The sequence below is a fragment of the Ceratotherium simum genome, chromosome 33, assembly GCF_057802395.1.
Source record: "Ceratotherium simum simum isolate JZ-2026a chromosome 33, ASM5780239v1, whole genome shotgun sequence".
NCBI lineage: Eukaryota > Metazoa > Chordata > Mammalia > Perissodactyla > Rhinocerotidae > Ceratotherium > Ceratotherium simum.
The window spans coordinates 11939892-11965768 of record NC_141932.1 but is presented as its reverse complement, the minus strand read 5'-3'; the positions used below and the strand labels follow the sequence as shown (position 1 = coordinate 11965768).

At 53.3% G+C, this 25877-nt stretch overlaps 1 protein-coding gene across 2 annotated transcripts in view; it reads left to right on the top strand.

The window, feature by feature from the left end:
- Positions 1-25877, top strand: part of MYH14 (myosin heavy chain 14) — an 85470-nt gene that overhangs the window by 43106 nt on the left and 16487 nt on the right. For both annotated transcript variants that reach the window (XM_004440309.3, XM_014795158.2), the window contains 16 exons: positions 1590-1659; positions 1796-1956; positions 4148-4256; positions 4802-4933; positions 5992-6198; positions 8143-8280; positions 9816-9939; positions 10553-10724; positions 12644-12856; positions 13388-13532; positions 13878-14084; positions 17864-17968; positions 18060-18212; positions 19455-19703; positions 22905-23117; positions 25261-25473. In XM_004440309.3, coding sequence (XP_004440366.2) covers positions 1590-1659; positions 1796-1956; positions 4148-4256; positions 4802-4933; positions 5992-6198; positions 8143-8280; positions 9816-9939; positions 10553-10724; positions 12644-12856; positions 13388-13532; positions 13878-14084; positions 17864-17968; positions 18060-18212; positions 19455-19703; positions 22905-23117; positions 25261-25473 — 2611 coding nt within the window. The remainder of the gene's footprint in view (positions 1-1589; positions 1660-1795; positions 1957-4147; positions 4257-4801; positions 4934-5991; positions 6199-8142; positions 8281-9815; positions 9940-10552; positions 10725-12643; positions 12857-13387; positions 13533-13877; positions 14085-17863; positions 17969-18059; positions 18213-19454; positions 19704-22904; positions 23118-25260; positions 25474-25877) is intronic.

Sequence of the window (25877 nt, the reverse complement as noted above, 5' to 3'; positions counted from 1 at the left end):
TTAAAAATGCAGTCGAATGGGACAGAACACAAAATATCAAAGTATAAGATGCAATTAATATGGTAAATACTATAACAAAAATTATGCTTCACACAGCTGTATATTAGCAGCGCCGTCCATTAGAAATAGAACGTGAGCCCCGTGTACAATTTAAAATTTTCTAGTAGCCATATTTTTAAAAGCAAAAAGAAAACAGGAGAAATTAGTGTTAACGAGATATTTTATTCAACCCTATACATGCAAGATATTAGATCATTTTAACACGTGATCAATACAAAAAATTAGTAGTGAGATACCGTGCGTTCTTTTTTTCCTATCTTGTCTTTGAAATGTGGTGTGTGTCTTACACCCACGGCACATCTCAGTTCTGACACTGAATTTCCAATGGTCACAGTGAAATGTCCTCTCGAAACAGTGAAGGTGTGTTTAACAGAAAAATATTTGACGCAGCTTCAGTTTTTAAATTTAAATTTCACTTAGTTAAAATTAAATACAATTAAAAATCCAGTTTCTCCATCGCCCAGGCCACATTTCAAGGGCTCAATAGTTCCATGTGGCCAGCAGCTGCTGTCTTGGACAGTGCAGGTCTCGAGTTTGCTACTCAAAGTGTGGTCTCCGGACCAGCAGACTCAGCATCACCTGGCAGCTTATCAGAAATGCAGAGTCCAGGCCTCACCCCAGACTTACTGAATAAGGATCTGCATTTTCTTTTTCTTTCTTTTTTTTTTTTTTTGCTGAGGAAGATTGGCCCTGAGCTAACATCTGTGCCAATCTTCTATTTTATATGTGGGTCACTGCCACAGCATGGCTGAGGAGTGGTGTAGGTCTGCACCCGGGAACCAAACCTGGGCCGCCCAAGTGGAGCATGCCGAATTTAATCACTAGGCCACAGGGCCGGCCCTTGGATCTGCATTTTAACAAGATCCATGGTGATTGAGAAACTCTAATACACACGCACACATAAACACACACAAGTTTCTCAATCACCAGTCATAAAATATGGCATATTAACATATGACCTAAATATTATGTATATGACATGTGTGTATGTGTATATGTATTTTATATATAATATGCCTCATTTTTTATGAAATGTCGAGATCCAGGGAGTGGACATGGCAGGGGAAAGGCTCTGAGGACAGACACATATGTGTTTATGAAATATATTTTTTATTCTGAGTTGCATTCAGAAATTTGAAAGAAACCGCTGTAAAGTACTTATCTCGGGGCCTGACACAAATGAGTATCAGAAACATCAGCCTCTATTTGGTGTTACTCTCACATTTCCATTCTGAGACACACCTTTGTTTTCTGTCTCAATGAAATACGGTGGTGGTGTAACACACTCGTAATCAGCACGTGGTAAGTCCAAGGGGTGGGAGCTTGTATGGTCGATGTTGACGGTGGTGGTGGTGTTAATGCTCTTAGCCCGGTGGGTGGCGCTCGGAAGTGCTCGAATGTTCGTTTTTCTTGTGTTCTTATTATCTTGTTGTTGTTGCTATTTGTCACTGAGCCCGTGCGCTGGTGGCAGGAGCTCAGTGACAGTTTGCTGTAACTCTCCACCCCCCGCCCCTCCTCGCCCCCTGCAGATACGAGATCCTGACGCCCAATGCCATCCCCAAGGGCTTTATGGATGGGAAGCAGGCCTGTGAGAAGATGGTGAGTGTGGGGCAGAGCCCAGCAGGTGCAGGTGTGCATGTGTGCATGTGTGCATGTGGAAGGTGGTGGAAGATGGGGCTGGGACCTGCCCCCTCATCGCCCCTCCTCTCCATCACCCCACCCCCACCCCTTGCAGATCCAGGCCCTGGAACTGGACCCCAACCTCTACCGTGTGGGACAGAGCAAGATCTTCTTCAGGGCGGGGGTCCTGGCCCAGCTGGAGGAGGAGCGGGACCTGAAGGTCACAGACATCATCGTGTCCTTCCAGGCAGCGGCACGGGGATACCTGGCTCGCAGGTGGGCACCACGCTGTCTCCTGGGGTCCTGCTGGCCAAGACTGGGGCAAGGAGGGGTTGACCAGATGGCCCCAGAGGCTGGGTCAGGGAGGGTTGACCAGATGGGCCCAGAGGCTGGGTCAGGGAGGGTTGACCAGATGGCCCCATAGGCTGGGTCATGGAGAGTTGAGCTGATGGCTCCAGAGGCTGGGTCACGGAGGGTTGAGCTGATGGCCCCAGAGGCTGGGTCAAGGAGGGGTTCACCAGATGGCCCCAGAGGCTGGGTCAGGGAGGGGTTGAGCAGATGGCCCCAGAGGCTGGGTCAGGGAGGGTTAACCAGATGGCCCCAGAGGCTGGGTCAGGGAGGGGTTGACCAGATGGTCCCAGAGCCTGGGTCAAGGAGGGTTGAGCAGATGGCCCCAGAGGCTGGGTCACGGAGGGTTGAGCTGATGGCCCCAGAGGCTGGGTCAAGGAGGGGTTCACCAGATGGCCCCAGAGGCTGGGTCAGGGAGGGGTTGAGCAGATGGCCCCAGAGGCTGGGTCAGGGAGGGTTAACCAGATGGCCCCAGAGGCTGGGTCAGGGAGGGGTTGACCAGATGGTCCCAGAGGCTGGGTCAAGGAGGGTTGAGCAGATGGCCCCAGAGGCTGGGTCAAGGAGAGGTTGACCAGATGGTCCCAGAGGCTGGGTCAGGGAGGGTTAACAAGATGGCCCCAGAGGCTGGGTCAAGGAGGGTTGAGCAGATGGCCCCAGAGGCTGGGTCAGGGAGGGTTAACCAGATGGCCCCAGAGGCTGGGTCAGGGAGGGGTTGACCAGATGGTCCCAGAGCCTGGGTCAAGGAGGGCTGAGCAGATGGGCCCAGAGGCTGGGTCATGGAGGGGTTCACCAGATGGCCCCAGAGGCTGGGTCAGGGAGGGTTGAGCAGATTGGCCCCAGAGGCTGGGTCAGGTAGGGTTGACCAGATGGCCCCAGAGGCTGGGTCAGGGAGGATTGACCAGATGGCCCCATAGGCTGGGTCAGGGAGGGGTTGACCAGATGGTCCCAGAGGCTGGGTCAGGGAGGGGTTGAGCAGATTGGCCCCAGAGGCTGGGTCAAGGAGGGGTTGACCAGATGGCCCCAGAGGCTGGGTCAAGGAGGGGTTGACCAGATGGTCCCAGAGGCTGAGCCAGCGAGGGGTTCACCAGATGGCCCCAGAGGCTGGGTCAGGGAGGGGTTCTCCAGATGGCCCCAGATGTCAGGGCCTCCAAGATGGCGGAAGGGCTGAGAAGCAAAGGCACGCAGCCACTAGATTCCCAGGCTTCTTGGCTCTACAGTCCCTGAGCCCCTGTGGGCCAGGCCCTGTGCTGAGGGATGCTGGGGACACAGAGGAGAGCTAGACCCAGCCAGCCATAGGGTGACCAACATTCCGGTTTGCCTGGGACTGGAGGTTTCCCAGGATGCATGATTTTCAGTGGTAACACAGAGAAAGCCCTGGGCAAACCAGGTTGAGGTGCTCACCCTACTGGCCCATCCCCAGGGACTCCAGTCTGGAGGGGGAGACATACACCAGCACGAAGTGTCCCAGTTCAGGGTGAGATGTGCTCTGATGGGGGTCGTACAAGTGCAGTGAGAGGCCTTGCTGCAGGCCAGGATGCCCCAGGTCACACTTGACAACCAGGTAGATGAAGGAGGATGGGAAAGGTGTTCCAGGCAGGAGTGACAGCTTGTGCAAAGGCCCGGTGGTGTGAGCCTGGCACGTCTCAGGAACACAGGAAGTCTGCGGGAGAGTCCCCTTCCCCCTTGGAACTGGCCCAGAGGAAGGATCAGAGGATAAAGGACCCCCCAAATGCCAGGCTGAGGGGCGGAGACCTTGTCTAGGGGTGCTGGGGAGCCCTGGGAGGGCTGTGAGCAGGGGAGGGGTGGGTGAGCTCTGGGTGTATGTCAGGGATGGATTGGACACTGGGAGGCCCAGGAGGAGGCTGGGGTGAGGGTCCAGGAGGGGGAAGATGAGGCCTGAACTGGGGCTGTGTGGACAGAGAGGAGGACGGCAGAGAGAGTCAAGGGCAGGGGGACCGATGGACTGTACACACTGAGATCTACCAATAATAGAACGGTGCTTGCGCATAGTAGGCATTTAATAACAGCTGAGCAACTGAAGGGAGCTTCGCTCTCTTGCTAAGGGAACAGGTCTGGAGGGGTGGAGCCTCCACTCTCCCACTCTCCCGCCCCCACCCAGGGCCTTCCAGAAGCGGCAGCAGCAGCAGAGCGCCCTGAGGGTCATGCAGCGGAACTGTGCAGCTTACCTCAAGCTGAGGCACTGGCAGTGGTGGCGGCTCTTCACCAAGGTGAGGGCAGCTGGGGGGGCAGCCCGAGCGGCGAGGAGACAGGACCTTGGGGCCAGGTGTGCTTGCAGCAAGTGACTTCCTTCATTTGGGCCTCAGTTTTCTGCATCTGTAAAATGGGACCAATCAGCTCAACCTTTGTGAGCCAGGATTCTTTAGGTAGCAAGTCACCAAGAAATCTGAGTCAAACCAGCATGGATAAGAGATACAGGACAGCTTCAGGTGTGCATGGTGCCTGTCACTCCAACCTGAATTACACAGCCTGGCGTGCATGTCTCACTCTGGACCTTGGTGTAAGAAACACTGTTACAGAACAGCAATGTTAGCTCATGCACTCATTCCAGAAACCCCGTGAAGCGGGGCTGTAATCATCCCCGTTCTATAGCTGGACCCTAACGTGCTCACCCGAGGGCACGCAGCTGGTAGGCGGAGGAGCTGGCATTGGAACCCCCAATCGGCCCTACTCAGAGTGTGAGCTCTTAGCTCGCAGGCCGAGCAGCCTCCCGCCGTGGGAGCCAGCCATTCCACCACCCCTCACCTCCCTCCAGGTGAAGCCCCTGCTGCAGGTGACGCGGCAGGACGAGGTGCTGCAGGCGCGGGTTCAGGAGCTGCAGAAAGTGCAGGAGCTGCAGCAACAGAGCGCCCGCGAGGTGGGCGAGCTCCAGGGCCGTGTGGCGCAGGTAAGGGGCGGGGCCCCGGGTGCGGCGGGGCTGTGGGCGGGGCCATGGGGGCAGGCTGTGGGTGGAGTCGGATTGTGAGAGGTAGGGCCATGTGGTGGGGCGGGGCTGTGGGTGGGGCCAGGATGCAAGGGGCGTGGCCATGGGGTGGGGCGGGCTGTGGGTGGAGTCGGGCTGCGAGGGGCGGGGTCATGGTGGGGCGGGGCTGTGGGTGGAGCCAGGTTGGGAGAGGGCGGGAGCCATGGGGCGGAGCTGTGGGTGGAGCCAGGTGATGAGGGGCGGGGCTTCCAAGCCGGAAGTGTGTGGTGTGGTTCAGCCTTAATATGCAGGGAGCAGGGCTGGGGGCGGGTAGGTAGGGTATTGACGTGGGGCCGGGGGGCGTGGGGGCGGCCTGGTTCCTGCGGAGCCCAGGTGCTCAGGGGGCTGGGCTCCAGGATCTGGGGTAGAGCAGGGGCCGGGCTGTGTGGCGGGGCTGTGGTACGCAGGCGGTGGGCTTTTCGTTGTTTCCAGTATTTCTGGTTTCTTAAAAAGATGCAGAAGCAAATCCCTTCTTGAGTATTTTTCTGTTTGCTGATTTTACTGAAATATTTCCTTTGGTTAAATTTCTAGGCGTAGGAGTATTAAATGAAATGTGAGATGGTAGAAAGGCCTCTCTGGGGCTATTTGGAGGCTCGAGTGCAGAGGGAGAGGCTGGAGGCCAGGAGACTGGGGAGAGAGTCCATTGGGAGAGGAGGAGGACTGAGCCTGTCGGGGCTATGGGGACAGAGAGGAGGGGCAGGGCAGAGAGAGTCAGGGGGCAGGAGGGACCGGGCTGGGGCCTGATGGGCTGTGGGGAGGTGAGGGAGAGGGTGGCACCCTGGGGTCTGACTCTGTGACTAAGGGGATGTAGGGTCATCCTGAGATGGGGACCTGGGGGAGGACTGGGTTGGGGGACTGTGTCCCCGCTGTCCCCCATCCCTCAAAAGGCAAAGCAAATCCTGGGACAGGAGGGCCCTGGTGCTCCCTGAGGGCTGTCCTGGGAGCACCACCTACTGACCGCTGACCTCCCACCCCGTCCCCAGCTGGAAGAGGAGCGCACCCGCCTGGCAGAGCAGCTGCGAGCAGAAGCAGAGCTGTGTGCTGAGGCCGAAGAGACGCGGGGGCGGCTGGCAGCCCGAAAGCAGGAGCTGGAGCTGGTGGTGTCCGAGCTGGAGGCCCGCGTGGGCGAGGAGGAGGAGTGCAGCCGCCAGCTGCAAAGTGAGAAGAAGAGGCTGCAGCAGCATATACAGGTCTGGCCCCCACGTGCCTGAGGCCACTTTCCCCCAACCCTTCTGTCTACCCTGCCCACCTTTGCTTTTGCACACCATGTCTCTTTTGGCCATGAATTTGTGAAAAACTCAGCTCAAAGTGGCTTAAGGAAAAAGAATACTTCTTTTGTTTCAAATAATGGGAGACTCCAGAATGGATAAGCTTCAGGCATGGCTGGATCCAGGTGCTCAAGTGATATCTTCAGTACCCTGCCTCTCTCCTGGCTCCATTTGCCTCTGTGCTGCTGCATTTGCAGGCAGGCTGCCCTCCCGGAGTTCCCCTTCAAAATTCAGTATGTATTTTATACTTATAGCACATCTCCATTTAGATGCGTAATTTTCATTGACAATACTTCATCTACATTTATATTTTATAACATCTTCAGTTGAAAAAATAGATTTACATACCCAAGTTGTTCCAAACATACTTAAAAGTTTTTCAGTGATTAACTGAATGTCTGGTTTTAAATTTAAATTAAATTAAATTAAATTGAAAATTCAGTTCCTCAGTCACACTGGGCACATTTCAAGAGCTCAGTAGCATTTTAATCACCTCCTCTTCACTCTGTCAGTGAGGGAGGGATCCTACCTGACAGTTATGGAGATGGTCTAACACACCACACCTGACCTTTCACAGAAGAGATAGACAGCAGTTTATTAGTCACAAATACCCACAGCCTGAGGGAAGCAGACATCAGCCACAGAGAGGCACACGGGCGTTGCATTCAGGAATAGCGTGATCAAGCTGTGGCTGTGGGAGGAGACGTTGTAGTAAGAAGAGGGTGGGGTGACGCCTGGTTCCTGCAGGGAGATGTAATTGTTTTGTTTGAATAATTCCGAGGGCTGGCAGGCAACTGAGGTCCACCAAACAGGGATAAGCAGGCTGTTATCACTGTGCCTGGTCCCCGCGATAAGGAGGGTTACTGGCGAGGGGTCCTTATCTGTGGGAGCAGAACGGGTAGGAGGACTCGTGGTTAGAACTTTATAGGTCTGCCCAATTTTACCAGACATCACGGCAGCACATAATATTGAGTCTTTTTTTAAATTGAGGCATAATTGACATATAACGTTATGTTAGTTTGTTACGTACAACACAATGATTCGATATTTGTATACATTGTGAAGCAATCACCACTATAAGACTAGTTAACATCCGTCATCACACACAGTTACAAAAAAAATGTTTTCTTGTGATGAAAACTTTTAGGATCTACTCTCTGTGCAACTTTCAAATATGCAACACAGCATTATTAACTGTAGTCACCATGCTGTACCTTACATCCCCAGAACTTATTTATTTTGTAACTGGAAATTTATACCTTTTGACTCCCTTCACCCATTTGGCCTGCTCCCTGCCTCTGGCAACCACCAGTCTGTTCTCTGTACCTGTGAGCTCAGGTTTTTTTGTTTTTCTGTTTTTTGTTTTCGCTTTTTAGATTCCACATATAAGTGAGAGCATACGGTTTATCTGTCTCTGTCTGACGTATTTCACTTAGCATTATGCCCTCGAGGTCCATCCATGTTGTTGCACAATATTGAATCTTAATTTCCCGTCTGACACCGCAAGTTGCCACGTGTGCCCAGTCACCTCCGTAGCAGACAGTGCCCACCTCCATATGTTTATTTATTATGTTTATTGTTTGTAATCTTCACATACACCCAAGAATGTCATTTCCACAAGGACAAAGATCTTTATCTGTCCCTGGTGCCTAAAACAGGGCCTGACACGTATTAGACACTGAATAAATGCTGGGTGAGCTAATGAAGGACATGGGAAGGCCAGTCAGGGTTTGGTCCTTCCCAGCCTCACCCAGAGTGTGGACCTGTCTGCGCCACAAGCCCGGGGGATCCGTGGACTGCACCCCCATCCTTCCCATCACACCCCAGCCCCCAGCCCCGGGCCTCACCCCACCCTCCTGCCCTCAGGAGCTGGAGACCCACCTAGAGGCTGAGGAGGGGGCACGGCAGAAGCTGCAGCTGGAGAGGGTGACGATCGAGGCAAAGCTGAAGAAATTTGAGGAAGACCTGCTCCTCTTGGAAGATCAGAACGCCAAGCTGAGCAAGGTCGGTGGCCTGCGAGCCCCCAAGGGCGGGGGGAGTGGGGGCGTCGGGGGGCGTGTGGGTCCCTCTCTGCATCTGCCCCAGGTAGCCCCACCTCTAGGGTCTTTGTCACCCTCATCTTGGCTGTGTCTCCCTTTAACCCTTTCTCTCTTCTTGCCTCTCCATCACGTCTTCACTTAAGCAGGTTTTATTGAGCAACTACTGGGTGTCATTACCTATTGCTGGAGCGTAGGACACCCCCAAGCCGCGTGGCTGAAAGCAACCACCGTGTCATTGTATCCCATCATTCTGTGGGTTGGCTGCACGGTTCCTCCGCTGTCTCGCCTGGGGCTGTCTCAGGCCGTCGTGGTGACGTGGTGGCTGGAGCTGGGTGTCTGGTGTCTCGGGGCTCCTGCGAGCCACCCTGTGTCTGTCACAACCACTCAATTCTGTGGTTGTGGCGAGAGAGCAGCCACAGACAGTACATCATCAAATGGGCGTGGCTGTGTCCCAATAAAACTTTATTTATAAAAGCAAGCCGGGGGCCGGATTTGGCCTGCAGGCTGTGGTTTGCAGGCCATTGAGCTGAAAGCAGTCGCAGGCTCAGCCCGGATTCAAGGGGTGGAGAATTAGACTCTGCCCATGGGTGGGGACATGGCGGAGAATCTGCTGCCACCTTTAACCTGCCACAGCCAGGACCCGGCTGGGCACAGGGGCTACAGCGCTGAACTAACTAGAAAACCATTTATGTCCTCACAGGGGGCTGGGGGAAAGGGATGAGTCACCACAGGAAAGAAACATTATCACACATCGTGGCTTAATTATAAACTGTCAGAAAAAAAGAGAACGCTATGGAGGGGGTGGCCTGACCTGTTCTGGAGGTGATCAGGGAAGGCTTCCCCAAAGCAATGATGCCGGAATTGAGAACTCAAGGATGCACAGGAGTTTTCCAGAACATTCCTTTGGTTCAATAACTATCCTATTCTACTCTGTTCTGTTTCTTTCCTTTTAAGAGTAGTGCTGACCCATAGCGTTGATTTCCAAAACCACTCGCAGTTTGAAAAGTGCTGTTCCAGGCCGGGGCTTCTCAAACTCTGACGTGCACTGGGGTCCTAAGGGGAGCTTGTTCCAATGAAGATTCTGATTCAGCAGGTCTGGGGTGGAGCCGAGGTTCGGCGTTTCCCCACAAGTTCCCATTTGATGCTGATGCTGCTGGTTCATGACCCATACTCTGAGCACAGTGGTAGCCAGGACGTCCCTGCGGTGTTGTTTATAACAGCAAATGATTAGAGTCAACCTCAGTGTCCGTCACGGGATGATGGGTTAACCAGTGGTGGTGTCTTTCGAATGATGGGAATCTCCACTGCAGTTGACAGGCGTGACCTGGGGGGGGGGGCGGGTCAGTGGACCCTAGAGGATGGGGAAGGAGGGAGGGGTTGGGAGCAGGAGGGTCAGGGAAGGATGGAACGAGCCGAAACGCAGAGGAGAATGACACCAGAGATGAGGGCGGGTGGGGGCTGCTCCTGACTGCCCCCCCCCCCACCTCCCACCACCCTCAGGAGCGGAAGCTGCTGGAGGACCGTCTGTCCGAGTTCTCATCCCAGGCGGCGGAGGAGGAGGAGAAGGTCAAAAGCCTCAATAAGCTTCGACTCAAATACGAGGCCACGATTGCAGACATGGAGGGTGAGCGCCCGCCCCCAGGGGGGGAGCTATGGGGGCCTGTGCGTGCTCCGGTGGGGGGCACCTCAGGCGAGCCTCGTGTGCTGTGGGGCCTCAGTGGTCGCATCTGCTGAATGGGGGCAGGAAAGAAAGCTTGGGACGAATTGGGCGTCTTCCCAGCTCTTAAGTTGTTTCTGTCCTTCTAAATCCTGTTCTCTTGCTCTCTCCTCGGTGTCTTGGGTCTCTCTCTCTCTGACTGTCCCACTAACTGTTTCAGACACTTCTGTGTCTCTCTGTCCCTTGCTTTTGACTCAGAATCAGAAACAAGAGGGAGTGAGAAGGCACAGGAGGAGGCGGTGGGGACAGGGAGGAGAGGACGGGGCAGAGAACGCCAGCAGGAGTGAGGGCTGTCGTTGGGGGTGAGGAGCAGAGGACGGCGTCTGGGGGTCTGGCCCACCATCTGCGGGACAGTGGGGCGGCCCCCGAGAGGGGGAAGCTGGAAGGAGGAGGAAGTGTGGAGGGGGATGCTGAGCTCAGCTGGACACCCGGCAAGTGCCGGGGCCCGTGGGTCCCCACGGGCGCTGCTGGGCGTGTGGGTCTGGAACCTCCCACGCACGGCCCCCGCCCCCGCCCCTAGACCGCCTGCGGAAGGAGGAGAAGGGCCGCCAGGAGATGGAGAGGCTGAGGCGGCGGCTGGACGTGGAGAGCTCGGAGCTGCAGGAGCAGGTGGTGGAGCAGCAGCACCGGGCGGAGGAGCTGCGGGCCCAGCTGGACCACAAGGAGGAGGAGCTCCAGGCCGCGCTGGCCAGGTGCAGGGCGCGGGCGGGGCGGGGCGGGGCCTGCAGCCCGGGTGCACGGCCTGCCGGCGCGGGGGGCGCCCCCGCGAGGCCCTCCCGGGTGCAAAGCCCGGCCCAGCCACCCGCCAGGCGTACACGTGCCCGCTTGCTCTGAGCCTCGGTGTCCCCTTCTGTAAAATGGGCATAGTGAGAATGCCAGGCCCACCTGGTTAAGGGAACAGTGAAAGAAGGCCCTGTGGGTCTAGTCGCTTGCACAGTTCTGGGTGCAAAACAGAAAACGCTCTTTCTTCTTCTCCCCGCCTCAGCCTCCCCAAACTGAACAGCCCAGAGTCAGCCGTGATTTGATAAGGGGTCGGGCTGTCTGAGGAATCAGAATCATCATACTTACAGTCATGTGCAATTATTGAGCACTGACTGTGTGCCAGACATGGCGCCAGGTATTTTAGATGCTTTGGACGCACTGTGCTTCATGCAATCCGAGATGCCCTTGATCACAGGTGCAACTCGATTTCAGAGATGCTGAAATGTGAAAAAATGTGCCTCTTAGAATCGATGGGACAAGGGTGTGTGTGTGGGGTGGGTAAGAACACGCCCCCGCAAGTGTGACTTCTGGATTTGAACCCTGGCTCCTCCCGCTTCCGGTCATGTGACCTCACCCAGGTGACCTCACCTCTCAGGGCTCAGTTTCCTCATCTGTAAAATGGGGGGATTACAGACACCTCTCTTCGGGTTTTTGTGGGGATTAAATGAGAAAGTGCTCATAAAACGCTTCATGCACCCAAAGCCCTCGGGAAAGGCTGGGTGTGTCTGTTGCTACTTTTCATTATTGCTGTGGTTATTTTTTTTCCTTTTTTTTTGTATTGAGGTGAAATTGCCATAACAAAATTAACCCAAGTGAACAATTCAACGGCATTTGGCACATTCACAATGTTGTGCAACCACAGCCTCTGTCTACTTCCAGAACATTTTCATCAGCTCAAAAAAAACCCACACTCGTTGAGCAGTCACTCTGCATTCCCCCACCCCCAGCCCCTGGCACCACCAATCTGCTTTCTGTCCACATAGGATTTGTCTGTTCTTTTTTTTTTTTTTTTTGCTGAGAAAGATTGGCCCTGAGTTAACATCTGTGCCCATCTTCCTCTATTTTATATATGGGATGCTGCCTCAGCATGGCTTGATGAGCAGCGTGTAGGTCCACGCCCGGGATCCGAACACACGAACCCCGGGCCGCTGAATCGGAGCACATGAACTTAACCGCTATGCCACCAGGCCGGGCCCAGGATTTGCCTGTTCTTGATATTTCATATACGTGGACTCATACAACACGTAGCCTTTTATGCTCTTATGACTATTTTTATTGCCATCCTCACGGCAACCCTGTGACGGGGGGCGTTCGTGTCCTCTCGCAGACTAGGAGCCTGTAGTTCGGAGAGCTTGTCACCTGCCAGGACAGGTGGCTGAGCAGGGGCTACAAATCTCAGTCTGCATGGCTCCCTGAGCCGTTTAACCTCCAGCCCACGCTGCCCTCAATTCAGCTTCTCTTTACAAGAGGCCGTGTCCCGTGGGGGCTGTAAGGAGGGACTCTGGGGACAGCTCTGCCACTCACTGGCCACACGACCAGGGCAAGTGCTTTCCTGCTCTATGCCTCAGTTTCCTCATTTGGTGTGAGCTTTAAATGAGATGATAGAGTAAAGGGCTTGCGTGTGGCAGAAGCTTAGTGAGTGTCTCTGTGACTACTGTTGGTGTCATTCCCATCTTACAGCTAAGGAAACTGAGGCTCTGAGTCCTGGAGGCACGTGCCCCAGGGCAGAGCTGGGATTCGAACCCAGGACTGGCCGCCCCCAAAGTCCACGTCAGGCCTCTCCGTCCCCAGAAATCATCCCTCCCCCCGCCTGCCCCCCACCAACTCCGTGGTCCTCGTCCACCCCCAGGGCGGAGGACGAGGGCGGGGCCCGGGCTCAGCTGCTCAAGTCTCTGCGGGAGGCGCAGGCGGGGCTGGCCGAGGCCCAGGAGGACCTGGAGGCGGAGCGCGCCGCCCGGGCCAAGGCGGAGAAGCAGCGCCGGGACCTGGGCGAGGAGCTGGAGGCGCTGCGGAGCGAGCTGGAGGACACGCTGGACTCCACCAACGCCCAGCAGGAGCTCCGGTGAGGCCTGCGGCTGGACACGTGCGGGGCGGGGTCGGGGGAGGGAGGACCTGGGTGGAGCGCTCCATCTTCCACGAAGGTTTAGTCATTCAACAGTTGATGATTGAGCACCAGCTCTGCGCCCCGCTTGGGCCAAGCTGGGGACAGAGATGAGTCGGACCTGGGCACTGCTCTCAGGAACTCCTGGTCTCGGGGGAGGCAGACTCTGGGAAAGGCAGACCCAATCCAGAACAAAGCATGCTTTAATGGAGTAGTAAAGGGCATTATGGATGATAAGAGAAGGGCCCTACTCCATGTCTATGGGAGGGAGTCCAGGAAGACTTCTTTGAGAAGGGGCCTTTGAATAGGGTTTTGAAAGATGAGTAGGAGTTCACCCTTAAAGCCACCCTCCTCCCACAGCATCACCACCCAGATCCCTTGGGGATTGTAGAGTGAGGTCCCCATCCTTGGAGAGACACTAGCTATTGTGGGCTCCCCCAAAGTTCCTGCCTTCCTCTATTCTGAAATTCTGTTCCCCATCCTCAATAAAAGGTCCAAGAGGGAACAGGAGGTGACGGAGCTGAAGAAGGCTCTGGAAGAGGAGACCCGCGTTCACGAGGTGGCAGTACAGGAGCTGAGGCAGCGCCACGGCCAGGCGCTAGGAGAGCTGGCGGAGCAGCTGGAGCAGGCCCGGAGGGTGAGTTAGGACGGAGTGGGGGGCTCTGTGGTGCCATGGGGAGGGGAGGGCAGGATGCTGGGTTGGAGGAGGTACCTCTGGCTGGTTCTGGGCCAGCCTGTCTCTCTGGGCTTCTTTCCTCACTGAGGGAGGTGAGGGGTGAGCCATCCTGGCAACATGGGGAAGCGTGGACCAGGCAGAGGAAATAGACAGTGCAAAGGCCCTGAGGCAGGAGTGTGCCTGTGTCTTTAAGGAACAGTGAGAAGTTCCAGGGAGAATAGACAGTGCAAAGGCCCTGAGGCAGGAGTGTGCCTGGCCTAGTAGAGGGGCGGCGTCATAAATCTGCTTGTCTCTCTCCCTCGCCAGGGCAAAAGTGCATGGGAGAAGACCCGGTTGGCCCTGGAGGCTGAGGTGTCCGAGCTACGGGGGGAGCTGAACAGCCTGCAGACTGTGCGTCAGGAGGGTGAGCAGAAGAGGCGCCGCCTGGAGTCCCAGCTGCAGGAGGTGCAGGGCCGGGCTGGCGATGGGGAGCGGGCACGAGCAGAGGCTGCTGAGAAGCTGCAGCGAGCCCAGGTGAGTGGGGCGGCCAGGGCAGGGGTGGTCTCTGCTGTGTGACCTTGGGTGAGATGCCTGCCCTCTCTGGGCTTCTGTTTGGTCCACCTCAGCCCTGTCGTTCCTTCCAGCTTTTCCCACATGATCAGGCATGAATCGGTAGTATTTGGTGAGTGGTTACTATATACCAAACCTCCTGTATATTTTACTAAACCCTCCTGACTCTCCTTTAAGGGAAGTGCTAATACTGTTCCCATTTTACACACGAGGAAACTGAGGCCCAGGGAGGTGAAGCTGATTGTCTAAGGTCCCTCAGAGCCAAAACTCGAACCCAACCGTGCCGGACCCTGTAGCTCCTAACCCTGCCACGGCATGCACTCTCTACCCGCTTCTCTTCTGGCCTTAAATAATCCGTGGTCTGGTTAGAAGAGCCCAGTGTGACTACGTGGAACTGTGTCAAGACAGTATCATCTGTGACAATTAGCAGAAAAGTGGGTTTTTAACATTTAATTTTATTATGTGTTTTAACTCAACGACCAATGCCTGTTCATTATTGAGAATACAAACAAGCAAAGGGAACAGAGGGAAGAATGACTTTTAATTCCCCAGCCCCGCCAGGGGAAAGCACCATGACAGGTTTGAATTTCCATTGGGGTAAAGGTTAGGCTGCTGTAACAGAGACCCCGGAATTCATCAGCTTAAATAAAAGACATGTGTCTCTCTCCTTCTCAAGAAATAGCCTCAGGGTAAGCAGTGAAGGCTGGCAGGACACCACGCTCCAGGAGGTCACCCAAGTCTTGTTATCCCGCCATCCCTGAGAAGGGTGACTTCATCTTGCGAGTCAAACCTGGGTTGTGGACACATCTGTGCTCCAGCTCAGGAAGGGGAAAGGGGAGGACTGGACAGAATTTGCATACGTCACTTTGCTTGCATTCCATTGGCCGTAACTTAATCACATGACCACAGCTAGCTGCAAGGGAGGCTGGGAAATGTAGTTTCCAGCTGGCAGCCATGGGCCTGTCACAGTGGGACAAGGGAAGAATGGATATGAGGGGACAGCTAGGGTCTGCCCCAAGTGGAATCGTGCTACCTAGAGGTCACTGTACTAAGCACTTTACGTATTATAAAAATAAAAGTGACACCAAAAGTAGAGTTTGGCGGCTGACAGCAGGAGTTCTAGGCAGCGCTATCCAGTAGGACTTTCTTCAGTGATGGAGATGTTCTGTAATTGCGCTATCCACTTGGCTACTGGGCACTCGAAAGGTGGCAAGTACTCAAAAGGTGGAAGTGGATTTTTACTTTTATTTCAGTTACTTTAAATTTAAATAGCCACATAAGGCTAGTGGCTGCCATATTGGACAATGCAGCTCTAGAGCTATTCTGCCTGGGCTCAAATCTTAGTTCCACCACTTGTAGCTGTGTGATCTCAGGCAAATTGCCTAACCTCTCTGTGCCTCAGCTACTCTTTATGTAAACTGGGAATAATAATGGTATCTACCATGTAACTTGAAAAGCAAATTGGCCTGTTATTGTATCTCAAAATGAGTTTATTCAGGAATAGCCAAAAGAATTGCAATTTGGGATGTGCGTGCTATGGCAAACCACAGGCAAATCCAGAGAACAAAGGGGGGGAGCTGCTTTTATAGAGAAAAGGGGGAGTGGGGAGGGGCTGTTCTAAAGAAAAGTCCATTGGGGGAAAGTAACAGCTCAGGGTGGAGACAGCTTCTCATTGGCTGAGCTGCTGCATTTCTCATTGGCTGAGCTGTGGTGTTTCTCATTGGCTGAGCTGTGGCGTTTCTCATTGGCTGAGCTGTGGCGTTTCTCATTGGCTGAGCTGTGGTGTTTCTCATTGGCTGAGCTGTGGTGTTTTTCATTGGCTGGGCTGTTGCCAGGTGGGGAGAGAAATCTTCCTTCCGCAGTAAAACAGTTTTACTTCCTGTCCTAGATGCAAGCATCTGTCTCTTCCTGTTTGGTGTAGTTGACCATGTGTGATATGGCGTGAGAGCTCCCCCTACAGGCCTTCCCCACTCCAGTTTAGTTAAGGTTTCTTTTATTAATTTCCACAACCCCGTAGGGTTGATGTGTGAATTCAGGGAGGCTATACTTGTAAAGCACTTAGAATAGTTCCTGGACACACAGTAAGCTCTCAGAAATTGTCAGATGATCCTATTTATTGAGCAGTAGGTATATGGCAGGTGCTGAGCAAATCACTGTATCTTCATTATTTCGTTTACTCTTCAAAGCGGCCCTGGAAGGCGGGTCCTGTTATATCCCCATTTTACAGATAAGGAAACCAAGGGCCAGACAGATAGGTGTCACTTGCCTCGGGTCACACAGCCTGGAGGCGCCAAGGTCAGGTCAAAATATAATTTTCAAAAGGTCAAAGCATGACTCTCATACAAAGACTTAGTGATCACAGATCAAAGATTTATTTAAGGCATTAATGAGGGACCCAGGAGGGTGGCAAAGATGTTCAAGGAGAGGGACGAGAGCTTGGTGTGTATATAGTCAGCGAAAGAGAGAAGGCCAGAATGAAAGGGCACAGTTAGAGACAAAACTGGTTAATGTCCCACGGGGCAATAAAATACAAGCTTTAGGTTATCTCCTCTACTGGGCAGAAATCATCTGCAACTCAGCCGTCTTCCTGTAACGTCACAGTGTAAGTCCACGAGAGCCTCCTTCCCTCAGGGAGTGCGGCGAGCCTGAGGTGGGCCTGTTAGACAGTCCTGTTCTGTGACGTCGGAAGGATACCTGGTCATCTTCTTATTTCTAAGTTTTCAGATAAATTTTCTTACCAGCCAGAATTTGAACCCAGCCTTGTTCCCTAAGTGAACCCTGGAAAGGGAGAGAGGGAGGTTCAAGGTAAGGCTCAGTGTTGGAGATGCTCATCCAGCAAGCTTTAACTGAGCACCTACTGTGTGCTGGGCCCTGTTGTGGGCCTGGGGACACAGCGGGGAACAAGGCAGATCAGGTCCTGCCCTCGTGGAGGCAACAGTCCAGGGTGAGGAAGTGGTGAACTGCTTCCAGATTCCTACGGCGAAGGAACATGAAGCCCGGAGCCTCGCTCACGGTCATGGTGGTGGTGATTTGGGGGGGGAACAGCTTTATTGAGGTATAACTCACATTCTACATAATTCACTGATTTAACATGGACGAGTCAATGGTTTTTAGTCTATTCATAGAGTTGTACAGCCATCACCATAATCTAATTTTAAAACAGTTTCATCACCGCATAAAGAAATCCTGTATCTTTAGCTACCGTCCCCAATCCTCCCCCACCCCACCTTGGCAACACTAACCTACTTTCTGTCTCTTTAGATTTCCTATTCTGGACACTTCCTTTAAGTGGAATCATGCAATCTTTGTCCTTTTGTGTCTGGCTTCTTTTGCTCAAAGAAGGATCGTCCATGTTGTAGCATCCATCTGTACTTCATTCCTTTTCCTTGCCACGTAATATTCCACTGCATGGATGTACCACATTTTGTTTACCCATTCATCAGTGGATGGCCAGAGTTGTTACCATCTTTCAGCTATCGTGAATAGAGCTGCTATGAACATTCCTGTACACATTTCTGTACGGACATATGTTTTCATTTCTCTTGGGGACACGCCTAGGAGCGGAATTGCTAGGCCGTATGGAAACTCTATGCTTAACCGTTTGAGGAACTTCCAGGCTGTTTTCCGCAGCAGCTGAGCCATTTTACACTCCCACCAGCAGCCTGTGGTGGGGATTTGAGGTAGAGGAGCAAATGGGGTCGGCTGGATGGAAGCCGCCATTAGAAGGTGCCCCTTCCCCGCAGGCTGAACTCGAGAACGTGTCTGGGGCGCTGAGTGAGGCCGAGTCCAAAGCCATCAGGCTGAGCAAGGAGCTGAGCAGCATGGAGGCCCAGCTACACGACGCCCAGGTGACCCCCGCCCGCCCGTCAGCACCCAGCACCCCCGGACCTCCCCACCCGCCTGCCCACACCTGACATCCGTCCTCCCTTCCGTCCACAGGAGCTGCTGCAGGAGGAGACCAGGGCGAAGCTGGCCCTGGGGTCTCGGGCACGAGCCCTGGAGGCTGAGGCAGCAGGGCTGCGGGAGCAGCTGGAGGAGGAGGCAGCCGCCAGGGAGCGCGTGGGCCGCGAGCTGCAGACCACCCAGACCCAGGTGAGCCGTCCTGGAGGGAGCCCTCGAGGGGACACCCGGTCCCCCAACCTGCTCCTCCCAGCCCCCAGATCAGGGACGGCCCCATTGCTCACCCAGTCATAGGGCAGACCCCAGGGTGCCGTTCTCCCCGCTGCCTCTCCCTCAGCCCCCAGAGCCTGTCTGTGCAGAGACCCGTCCCTCCTCCCCCGACTCTCTCTCTCATCCCCTACTGTCCGTCCACACAGCCCCAGCCCCGCCCAGGCCTCATCCTCTGCCGCCTGGATCCTCATCTCAGCCTCCCTTTACGCCTCCCTGCCTCCAGTCTCTCCCCGTCCAGCTCATCCTCACACAGCCCCACAGGGGTCCTTCTACACCCAGAGCGACCCCTGCCCCTCCCTTGCTCGTAGCCCCCTAGGGCTCCTCCTGGACAAAGCCCTACCTCTCAGCTGGGCGCGGAGGCCCCGCATTCTCTGGTCCTTCCTTCATCTTTAGCTGTATTCATCTTGCATCACTGCTTCCCCACTTCACTTGGGAAAACCCTTCACAGTCTTCACAACTTAGTGTCAGCCTCCCCCCGTTGCAGGAAGTCCCTGACCACCCCCCTCTGAGCTCCCACAACACTTTTTTCTCCCCTGTCCCCACTCTGATCACCCTGGGCTGGAACTGTCTCCAGCTAGGAGTCTCCCCACCAGACTGGGACCTCCTTGAAAGTGGGATCCTAGCAGAGTTAGGTCTGGGTCCCCAGCATAGCCCAACATAGAGCCTGACATGTAGCAGGCCTTTAGAATTGACTGTTGAGTGAATGAGTGATGAATGCATGCTTGCAAATATCCTTCTTCAACTGGCGAACTCCTATGCATACTTCAAGATCCACCTCAAATGCCCCCTCCTCCAGGAAGCCTCTCCTGAATGTTCTAAACAGATTCTGACTCCCTCCTGTGGACTCCCATGGCTCCTATACTTCTATCTTAGCCTCCATCACCCTGGCTGTGACACTCAGTCTCCCCCATCAGACTGGGCGTTTCCCAGGGCAGAGTGGGGTCTGATTCATCTCTGGGTCCTGGTGGGAATAATTTTAATCTCCTGAAGGAGCTGGGGCTCACCGAACTCGCAACCTCAACCCTCCTCCGAGGCAGAAGAGCCCGGTGGAGTGAGTCCTTTCCCTCTTCAGGCCTCGGTCTCCTCATCTGGGAAATGGGGCACCACCAACTCGCACCCTGGTCCCAGCCGTGACTGCCGCCCTCCCTCTCTCTCCTCCCCCAGCTCTCAGAGTGGCGGCGGCGCCAGGAGGAGGAGGCGGGGGCGCTGGAGGCCGGGGAGGAGGCACGGCGCCGGGCAGCCCGCGAGGCGGAGGCCCTGACTCAGCGCCTGGCGGAAAAGACAGAGGTGGTGGACCGGCTGGAGCGGGGCCGCCGGCGGCTGCAGCAGGAGCTGGACGACGCCACCGTGGACCTGGAGCAGCAGCGGCAGCTCGTGAGCACGCTGGAGAAGAAGCAGCGCAAGTTCGACCAGGTAAAGCGCCTCGGTTTACGCAGCCGGGAAATCAGGATGCTGATCCATGCTCGCCGTGGATATGGTGAGGGATCAGTAATGTGTGATGTCACAGCTCAACTGTGATCCTGGCGGGGGGACCCTAGGGCAGGATGCTCCTTCCCTCTGAGCCTCAGTAAATAGGACACTCACATCCTGCTTTATGTCTCTTGTCCCAAAATAATCGTCGATAGTACCCGCTTTTACTCCCAAAGGTGTCCTGAAGGTGCCCCAGAGGGTGCTTGTGAGGATTAAATGAAGTACCACATCTCACTTCTCCTGCTGACTCTCTGTGTACTCAGACAAGCTGCCTTTCCCGTTTCAGCCTCAGTTTGCCCATCTAGGAAATGGGGATAACATTAAGCATCTGGAAATGCGAGGATGAAATAAAAGTCACAGAACCCCAGAGCGTTAAGAACAGGCAACTCTTGGGGCCGGCCCAGTGGTGTAGTGGTTAAGTTCATGCACTCTGCTTCAGCAGCCTGGAGTTCGCAGGTTCGGATCCCAGGCACGGACCTACGCACTGCTTATTAAGCCATGCTGTGGCGGCATCCCACATATAAAATAGAGGAAGATGGGCACAGATGTTAGCTCAAGGCCAATCTTCCTCAGCAAAAAGAGGAGAATTGGCAATGGATGTTAGCTCAGGGCTAATCTTCCTCACCAAAAAAAAAAAAAAAAAAAAAGAACAGGCAACTTGGAGCTTCAGATCCCAGCTCGGCCCCTTTCTGGCTATGTCGCTTGGGCAAATTGCTCAACCCTCTCTGTGCCTCATTTTCTTCATCCTGAACATGGAGGACTCATTCTTTCACCTTCATTTTTGAAAGATATTTTCACTGGAGGTAGAATTCTAGGTAAATGGTTTAATTCTTTCAGCACTCTGGACAGATCATTCTGTTATCTCTGGCCTCCGTTGTTTCAGACGGAAAGTTAGCAGTCATTTAAATCACTGTTTCCCGCGGCGCGGGTTCGGATCCCGGGCGCGCACGGATGCACAGCTTCTCTGGCCATGCTGAGGCCGCGTCCCACATACAGCAACTAGAAGGATGTGCAACTATGATGTACAACTATCTACTGGGGCTTTGGGGGGAAGAAAAAGGAGGAGGATTGGCAATGGATGTTAGCTCAGAGCCGGTCTTCCTCAGCATAAAAGAGGAGGATTAGCATGGATGTTAGCTCAGGGCTGATCTTCCTCACAACAACGAAAAAAAAACAACACTGTTTCCCTATAAATAACGTGGTACATTTTTCTAGCTGGTTTACATTTTTTCTCTTTATCTTTTTAGCAGTTTGACTGTGACATGTGCAGCTGTGGGTTTTTGTAAATATTTATCCTGTTTTGAGTTTGCCAAGCTTCCTACAGCTGTGGGGTGGTGTTTGGGTCAAAGGTGGAAATTTTCAGCCACATTTTCTTCAAATATTTTTCTACCCCATTCTCTCTCCTTCACATTCTTCTTGGACTCCAAATACATGTATGTTTAACTGCTTAATACTGTCCCACAGATCATTGAGGCTCTATTAATTTTTGTATATCTCCTAGAATTTTATATAAATTCTTTTCACATAATTCTCTTTTTGGATTGCCTTCTTTCACTCAGAATAACTATTTTGAGATTCATCCATGTTTTTGCATGTATCAAGAATTCATTCCTTTTTTTTTTACTGCTGAGTATTATTCCTGAATAGACAGACATTTTATATATCCATTAACTCGTTGATGAACACTGAATTGTTCCTAGTTTTGGGCTATTATGAATAAGACCTTAGTCTTCGTAATAGGATGTAGTGGTTTTAATTCACGTTTCCCTAATGAACAGTGATGTTGAGCGTCTTTTCATGTGCTGATTTGCCATCCATACGTCTTGTTTGGTGAAGTATCTGTTCAAATCTTTTGCCCGTTTTTTTTTTTATTGGATTCTTTCTTTTCTTATTATTGAATTTCAAATGTTCTCTGTATATTCTGAATACAAACTCTCCATCAGATCTGTTGCTTTGCAAATATTTTCATCCAGCCTCCGGCTTGTCTGTTCATTCTCTTAATAGAGTTTTTCAAAAAGCAGAAGTTCTTAATTTTGATGAAGTGCAATTTATTAATTTGTTATTTTATGGATCACGCTTTAGTGTTGTGTGTGAGAAATCTTTTTTAACTCAAGGTCACAAAGATTTCCTCCTGTGTTTTTTTTTAGAAGTTGTCTGGTTTCAGGTTTTACATCTATGTCTATGATCCATTTTGAGTAATTTTTTTTATATATGGTGCTATCATGGCTATAAGTTAATTTTTTTATATGTATAGATATCCCATTGTTCAAACACGATTTGTGGAAAAGACTCTCTCCACTTGTTTTTGCATGTATATTAAAAATCAAGTAGTTAGTTCTCTAATTTTTTCTTCTTTTCCTTTTTCTTTACTGTTTCTCTGGGATTCCAAATACAAGGATGTTTGACTCCTTGATGCTGTCTCACAGGTTATTAAAGCTCTGTTAAATTTGTTTTACAGTCTTTTTGTTTTTTCCTTTGTTCTGTTTAGATCATTCTATTGACCTGTTTTCAAGTTTACTGACTCTTCTAATGTGTCCGATCTGCTCTCAAATTCATCCAGTGACCTTTTCATTTCAGATATTATACTTTTCAGTTCTGGAGTTTCTGTTTGGTTCTGTTGTAGTTTCAGATCCCTCCTGAAATACTCCTGTCTCTTCACCCATTGTATCCGTCTAGTCCTGAAACTTACTTATCACGGTTAAAGTCTTTGTGATAATGCCAGTATCTAGGTCATCTGTGGGTCTGTTTTTGTGGGCTGATTTTTCTCCTGACTCTGAGTCTCATTCCCTTCCTTTTCTGCAGGTCTTATAAGTTTTATTTTTTGTCCATTACTGTGTCTTCAAAAACAGTAAAAGTTGGAGGACATTTTTTAAATATATGCATTTTTTTTTCTACCACTGCTCCAAAAAGAAACACCCTTTCCTTTGTTGGGTGTGTAGAGTGAGGGGCTCGTCAGTTTGATCCATTCAAGAGTTGAGCTGGTTTGGGACACGGCTGCGACTTTAACCCCCTACCTTCCTCTTGTGTCTCTGCCTCTGTCTGTCTATCTGTCTCTCTGTCCCTGGCTGCTCCCTCTTCCCGATCCCCTCGTGTGTTCCTTTCAGCTAATGTGTTTCCCCCACCCCATCTCCCTCAACCCGGAAGCTCCTGGCGGAGGAGAAGGCGGCTGTGCTGCGGGCGGTGGAGGAGCGTGAGCGGGTCGAGGCCGAGAGCCGGGAGCGCGAGGCCCGGGCCCTGTCGCTGACGCGGGCGCTGGAGGGGGAGCAGGAGGCGCGTGAGGAGCTGGAGCGGCAGAACCGGGCCCTGCGGGCGGAGCTGGAGGCACTGCTGAGCAGCAAGGATGACGTCGGCAAGAGTGTGAGCGGGAACCCCCTCCCCGAGACGCACGTGTGGGCGACTGCCTGCACGCTTGACGTTGGCAGACACGTACACACGTGTGCTCTCACACACACGGCATGAGGAGAAGCAGACACCAACGTCACGTGTTCACGCACAAGCACGGAACAGGAGAGCGGCTGACCAAACACGTGTTCACGCACACATACGCAGAACGTGGGGAGATCTCCCGTGTTCACACACAGAACGTGAGAGCTGCTCACAGACATACGTGTTCACGTGCGTGTATGTGGAATGTGAGGAGAATCTTCCATGTTCACACACGGAACAGGAGAGCTGCCCACAGACATACATGTTCACATGCGTGTACATGGAATGTGAGGAGACTCCTCCATTAAACACATCTGTTCCTGTGCACACAAAGAGCATGAGAACCACGCATCATGTGTGTATGAATACTCAGAACGTGGAGAGAATTTACCACAACGTAGAGCCTGAGAACTGCACCCCAAACATGAGCATGTGTGTATACACAGGTACGCACACACCAGAGGCGTGCACACACACACACCACACGTATCACATACACACCACACACGCACGCACGCACACACACCACACAGACCCAGTGTGAGGACACCCCACCTTGCCACCCCCCAACCCCACTGAGCACACACAGGCTCCCCCACCAGGCATCTCTCTTCCCCCAACTCACGCATCCCTCCAGGGCCTGCGAGGGCTCCCCCAGGCCTGTTCCCAGTCCCCACTCACCCCGTGTCCAGCTTCTGAAACGCCCACCACACCTTCCGCTCCATCCTTCCTTCATTTACCCAATAAATATATTTATGGAAGACCAGCCGGGACAGCCCAGGGGCGCGGCCCACCCCGATTAATGACGGGAGGCACTGATGGAATCCGTGTTTAGTTGAGTCCCTGGGCAGACACCCTCCCATCGTCCTTCCTTATTGCCAAACAGTGTTCTCCCGTGCGTGCGACAGGTGAGGGCTTTATCTTCTCACATGCTTTGGCGTTGACCCTGTGGAGCTCTTAGCCAGGCCTGGAGAGAACCCCTATCCCAGTGGCATACCCTTGGCCTGCAGCCCCAGAGAAACTGGAGCCGAAATCCAACTTAGACTCGAGCTACTAAGGTCTGTCCTTTGGGAGAACTGTCGGGTTATTTGTCATGACTCCCAAGGCCTTTGTGGGAAACAGGATGTCAGTGGGAGAAAGCTTGATTCCTTCAAGTCAACAACATTGATTGGCAGGTGCCAGATAGGAGGGGAGACCAGTTGGCCCCTCCAAGGGCTGAAAGTAGACCTAGTCACTGACCACGTTTCCGTGAGGGTCGTTGGCCGGTGGGGATATGCAGATAGAGTCCCTGCCCTGTGGACTCACAGTTCAGTGTGGGAGGCGGGTGTTGCACAAAAAGACACATGAGTGCAAGTTAAATGACCATCATGACTAGGGCTGAGTTGGAGACGGGCTCAGTGCCAGGAGCATGGGTAACAGGGAGGCCCTGACAGGTCAGGGGACACTTCTCTGAGGAGGTGACAATTAAGGAGAGGCATGAGAGCGGGGTCTCTGAGAATTCACAAGCCCAGATCTGCTTTTCACAAGGCATTTGGGGGTCTTAATTTACACCTCCCTGAAAAGGCTGGGAACCCCCCAAGATGAGAAAAAGATAGAAGTAGATAGTGGGTTGGCGATATCCTGGGGAGTCTGGCAGAAGCCAACACTGATAACTCGGGAGCTCCATGCCTTCAACCCGCTTCTGCACAGGGTTCCTGAAGATGAAGGCCCAGTGAGCTGAGCTCACAATCCAAAATCACAAAACCCACGAGGAAATAACCCACCAGGAGTGCGAGTCAGCTGACCTAACCAACACTAGAAGGGGACTCTCAAGAGCTTCAGACAATAGAATGATCATGCATGGATTTAATAAAATATGTTTTAGGATGACTCAGAATGAGACACATAGTAAGTAGGTGCCTAGGAAATGTTGAATGAGTGAATGAATGAATGAACTAGGAAGGGCACATCGACTTGATGCCTCTCCCTCCTCTGTCAAATCTTCCCTCCCTCTATCCTAGGATAGACCTGGGACCATGGCCTCCCCCTCCCTCAGTGACCCAGGTGCCCAGTGCTCACCATGCCTCCCCACCAGGTGCACGAGCTGGAGCGAGCCCTCCGGGTGGCCGAACAGGCAGCCAACGACCTGCGAACACAGGTGACAGAGCTGGAGGATGAGCTGACGGCAGCCGAGGACGCCAAGCTGCGCCTGGAAGTGACCGTGCAGGCCCTCAAGACACAGCATGAGCGTGACCTGCAGGGCCGTGACGAGGCCGGCGAGGAGAGGCGGCGGCAACTGGCCAAGCAGGTACCAGCAGGCCAGGCGGGGGGCTGCAGGGCGCCCGTCCAGCTGGGTGGGCCCTGCTGCTTCCAGGCAGCAAGACAGGCCCCAGGTGTCACCTGCCCACCTGTTACTTGGTGTTTCTACCCAAGTCACTCCTACTAGCCAGCATGCCCCTGCTCCCCAATCCGTTCACCCCCATAACCCATCAACCTGTACGCATATCCCACTGACAGCCAATGAGACATCCTCCATCCGCCAAACCATTCATCCACCCATCTACCGCCCCATCTACTCAGCCACCCAGACACAGCGTCTCCACCAACCAACGCTTCTGTGCAACCAGCTCTGCACCCAACTTCTCCTCCATCCACCTGACTACCCCCTTCCAAGCAACCTCCTTTCCCCGACCCAGCCACTCCCTTATTTAT